Source organism: Sinocyclocheilus anshuiensis, unplaced genomic scaffold, assembly GCF_001515605.1.
Source record: "Sinocyclocheilus anshuiensis isolate Anshui unplaced genomic scaffold, SAMN03320099.WGS_v1.1 scaffold256, whole genome shotgun sequence".
In the NCBI taxonomy this organism is placed as follows: domain Eukaryota; kingdom Metazoa; phylum Chordata; class Actinopteri; order Cypriniformes; family Cyprinidae; genus Sinocyclocheilus; species Sinocyclocheilus anshuiensis.
In genome coordinates, this window is record NW_015558587.1 from 304543 (window position 1) to 308927 (window position 4385).

Here is a 4385-nt window from a genome sequence, read left to right on the forward strand (position 1 = left end):
CCCGCCTTTCTGAAACGAAACTTGAAATCGCATCATATGACCCCTTTAAGGACTTTTGGGGTTGTGTAACATGAGACCAATGTGCGTGTAACATGCGTGTGACGTTTGGCGGTCTCGTGATTATCTGCTCTTGATTCTGATTGGCTGTTACTGGATCCCTCACTGGCCATGTGCAGAGCCGAGTGCAGATTGGCTGATTCGAAGATATTGACATAAGTGAAGTATGGGGATCAATTAGGAAAATGGGAGGAATTTTTTTTAAATTTATTTTTTTTATAAAATATAGATAAATATAAATATGTATTTATTAGTGCTCCACACTCCAGTCCAGTTGGTGGCGGTAAATGCACCAGAAGTTGGTTTGCCATCCGCCATAAAACGTTATTAGAAGAAGAAGAAGAAGATTGGCTGATTCGGTTCGAGTGGATGGATTGGGTAATTTCTCGTGACTGCTGGTGAATGGTGTGCCGGCTGGACAAGAACTGACCTGGACTGACAGGTTAGGTGTATTAAAAAACAGTTTTAAGCTAAAATATTACGTTAGATTAGGTTTCCACTGGACTCCAGCGGAGAAGCGATAGAAACCGCGTGAATATGGGGGAAGAAACTGAGAGCCCAGTGAAAAGAGAGAACCAGGACGTGAAGGATGACAATACACGCACGCCGGAGGACAGCGGCGTGAAATATTACACGCGCGAGGAGGTTCAAATCCATAACATGAGCAAAGACACATGGCTCATAATCCATGATAAAGTTTACGATATCACACGTTTCATGGAGGAGGTAAGAGGGTTGGAGTTTCACCATATCACACCTGACACGACTGTTTAACCACACAGCACTAAATCCTGCATGGTTTTACTGTTTCTGTTGTTTATATATCTTACGGACGGGCTACTCTTGTTAATGTTTAGTTGCTAGACTCGAAACACAAGCTGCTGACAGGATCATCAAAGTTTCTGTGGGCCGATTAGTGAGTTAGCATACTAGATTCACTGCAGTAAACAACAATCTGAAGGATGAGACTAGCTAACTCTCTACGGAAATATTATGTATCAAAACATGGGACACAGGCATTGGATCGTTGGGTATTAGCCACGTAACGTTAGCTGCTCTGCTAGCCTGATCATGTTGAGCTGTCATGTTAAAACGGAACGATTGCAGCTGCGTTTCTTCCACGTGGCGAATTTTTTTTTTGCCCTTCGAATCCTGACTCATGTTATTAAGTTTTATACAACCTACATTTATTTATTTTCATTTTTGAATGACGTAACTACGGTGTTGTTGCAGCACGCGTGTGTAACCTTATTTATATTGCTATATATATATAAAGCTTATTTATATTGCATGTATGTATTAATTTAAAATAAAAGCTTAATAATAATAATTCTAAAACTAAAATGGCTCGTGCAATGGATTAAGCGTATAATAATTATATAAATCATATCAAGTAATTATAATAAAATAATCATCTCTAAAAGCCAGAGATGTTTTACTATGTTGCACCCTTTAATGTGGAGCAAGTGAAACTGGGGGAGTAACATTTTGTCAGAGATGTGTTACTTTGCTCGAAGCTGATTGGTCAAATTTTGGTTTGAGATCTCTGAATCAAAACATAACCTGCCTGGGAGCAGGTTAGCTGTGGAGTGTAAGCTAAGCTGCTATGGTAATGAACACATTAAATAAGAGGCAAACCACTTATATGGTAACTAAAACCCAGAAGAATTGGTGCAAAACTAAACTTACCTGGCTAGCCAGCTAAACCGGCTTCATTGTATAGGCCCCTGGTGAAAAACTACATTACCTATGATTCTGCAAACAAATCTCCACCAATCAGAGAACGGTGACAAGCAAATTGCACCTGAAGAACCACCCGCTTCTATGAGTTAATGAACTGTGAATGATAAAAGAGATAAATATACGCTATGCGTATTTTGCAGTAAGCATGAAATATAATTTTTTCTATATGTATAATAGACAACTTTACTATATCACTATATTTCTGCATCACGTTTAATTTTATTGTCATTCACAGTACTTCATGGGATTATAGTTTTTTCCTTCATTAAGCTGTTAAGGACGGACCCTATTTCCAAATATTTTTGTCTTCTAATCAAAGGTTGTAATGTTACAATTTACTTCTTATCTATTTGATGCATGGCTTGTGAGTTTTCAATGAAGATGTATTAAAATACCTATGGAAAAATCGAATGGAAAAAAATAATTTAATTCGGGAACCAAAGTGCGTGAGCACTAATACGCTATAAGAACCGGTTCTTGGATCCTAACCCTTGCATTAACTTGTTTTGTACAAAAGCCTTACACAGAAATCTTGATGTTAGTTCTCACCATTGTGTAACATAAATGAGGTTAGAGTTTGAATGTTGTGCAACATATGTCATCATGTCATCAGATGTATCATTGAAGAGTGCCGGTGTGACTCCAAAGGATATAAACCTTGTCTTCTTTTCTTTTGACAGCATCCAGGAGGTGAAGAGGTTCTGCTGGAGCAAGCAGGCGCAGATGCAACAGAAAGCTTTGAGGACGTGGGTCATTCCACAGATGCCAGAGAGATGCTCCAGCAGTATTACATTGGCGAACTTCATATGGTAGTGTTTGCTGTTTTTCTTATAAGGTTATTAGTTTAAAGATTAGCCAAGAAAGTCTTAAGAAAATGTTCCTTCTTGTACATGACATTTTTGTGATCTAGTCATCAAATAAAAAAAACCTTGCTACGTGTACTGCATTAGGCTAACTGAGACTTATCATGGCACTTGCATATCATTGCTCGTTTATTGATTTTGATTGTTTCCATTGTCCTCATTTGTAAGTCGCTTTGGATAAAAGTGTCTGCTAATTGACTAAATGTAATCATCTAGTCTAGGACTGCAACTAACACTTATTTTGATAATCGATTGTGTCTTTGATTAATCTGATTTAAAAAGCCAAATTTTATTTTTGGTATTTTATTAAAGAAGTTATTCTACATCCTGCCCAGTGTTGTCCTCCAAACAGTGTGCACATTGAAGTTTGTGATATTTAACATTTCGAGTTTGATCCTTTATGCAAACTGGAAATACTCATGTGAATTTCTAATATTAGAGTAAGTTATGTGCATAGGGAAACATGCCTCAAACATATTAAAAGCTTATGAGTATGTTGAAGCTTAATATGAAGCTTTCTCATGTTTAGGATTACGTGGATCACATGTTTTTCCTACAGTAGTCACTGTGCTTGTTTTTAGATGTGTATTGTTAATAGAAATGTGCTACTCTATGCAGTAAACGATCTTAAACTGTGGATGTACAATCTTATTGATTATTTGTCCCTTATCTAGTCTGTGTCTTCAAGTATGTGGAAAGTCATGAACTTTAATAATACCTATTTTTCTGTTTCAGGATGATCGAGAGAAAGTGTCAAAAAAGGTAAAAAAAAAAAGGTCTCCTGACCTTTGCGACTGATGCATGAACATGTTGACTGTCATGTAAAAGCGATTGCAGTTTGTTAACATTTGCTCGCTTTATCACATTTCTGTTCTAGGAAGTTTACATTACAACTTCCGAAGACGCCAGGTAAGAGTTCAGACTATGTTCTGCATAAACTACAGTACTCCTGTTTGGTTTGTATGATTTTTAAACAACTGTTTGTCTTTTGCTCAGGTCATGGACCACCTGGTTGATTCCCACCGTAGCTGCTGTACTCGTGGGCGTCATGTACCGTTACTACATGTTGGAGCACAAATCCTCTTGAACTCCTGTAAACTTTGTCACCGATATATATTTCTCTTGTCTGGAGGCCTTGACTTGTTTGAGTGAGTGAGTCAGCAAGATCACTCTCTAAGCTCCTGCTCATCCTCTGTTCTTTATTTTCCACTCAACTAGCTATTTGGAAAAGCTCCAAAGCCTATTGGCTCAATTTTTTTCTGCCAAAATTTGCAGTTCTGTCTAACCTGCAGGACATAACCTGCAGCATTATCTTGGTCACGCTTTCTGTCATCAGATTGTCACGCTTTTTTTTTTTTTTTTAAATGTACTTGGAAATGACTTCAACTGCTTTAAATTAATCTAGAGTGTAGTTGGAAAGATCAGGTCCTTCAGGTATGGTCCAGCTTTTGCTAATGGATTTTTAATTCGCTGATCAAATCACATGTCCACAGCCTTCGCATAGCTGCTTATTTATGGCTGTCAGTGAATTGCTTTGGGTTTATTACCTAAGGATTTTGATCAAATGATACAAGTGGAGTTGAAAGATACATATCCAAGAGAAGAGAATAGCAAGAGTCATGCTATTAAAAAGAAATTGCTATTTTAAATGCAACATGTTTATAGGAACAGTTTGCCCAAAAATGAAAATTCTGTCATTTACTCACCCTCATGTCATTCCAA

At 37.4% G+C, this 4385-nt stretch overlaps 1 protein-coding gene across 1 annotated transcript; it reads left to right on the forward strand.

The window, feature by feature from the left end:
- The first annotated feature begins 404 nt into the window (after positions 1 to 404).
- On the forward strand, positions 405 to 4385 carry cyb5b (cytochrome b5 type B). Its single transcript, XM_016475614.1, has 5 exons — positions 405 to 783; positions 2481 to 2609; positions 3399 to 3425; positions 3541 to 3572; positions 3660 to 4385. Exons 1-5 carry the CDS (start codon positions 595 to 597, stop codon positions 3748 to 3750), a joined length of 468 nt encoding a protein of 155 aa, XP_016331100.1. The 5' UTR covers positions 405 to 594; the 3' UTR covers positions 3751 to 4385.

What these genes read in the sequence shown, in the direction of transcription:
- cyb5b (XM_016475614.1), top strand. Translation starts at nt 595, where the DNA reads ATGGGGGAAGAAACTGAGAGCCCAGTGAAAAGAGAGAACCAGGACGTG. An exon ending in TCACACGTTTCATGGAGGAG is followed by an intron (nt 784 to 2,480) that starts GTAAGAGGGTTG and finishes TTCTTTTGACAG; the next exon opens with CATCCAGGAGGTGAAGAGGT. An exon ending in GAGAGAAAGTGTCAAAAAAG is followed by an intron (nt 3,426 to 3,540) that starts GTAAAAAAAAAA and finishes TTTCTGTTCTAG; the next exon opens with GAAGTTTACATTACAACTTC.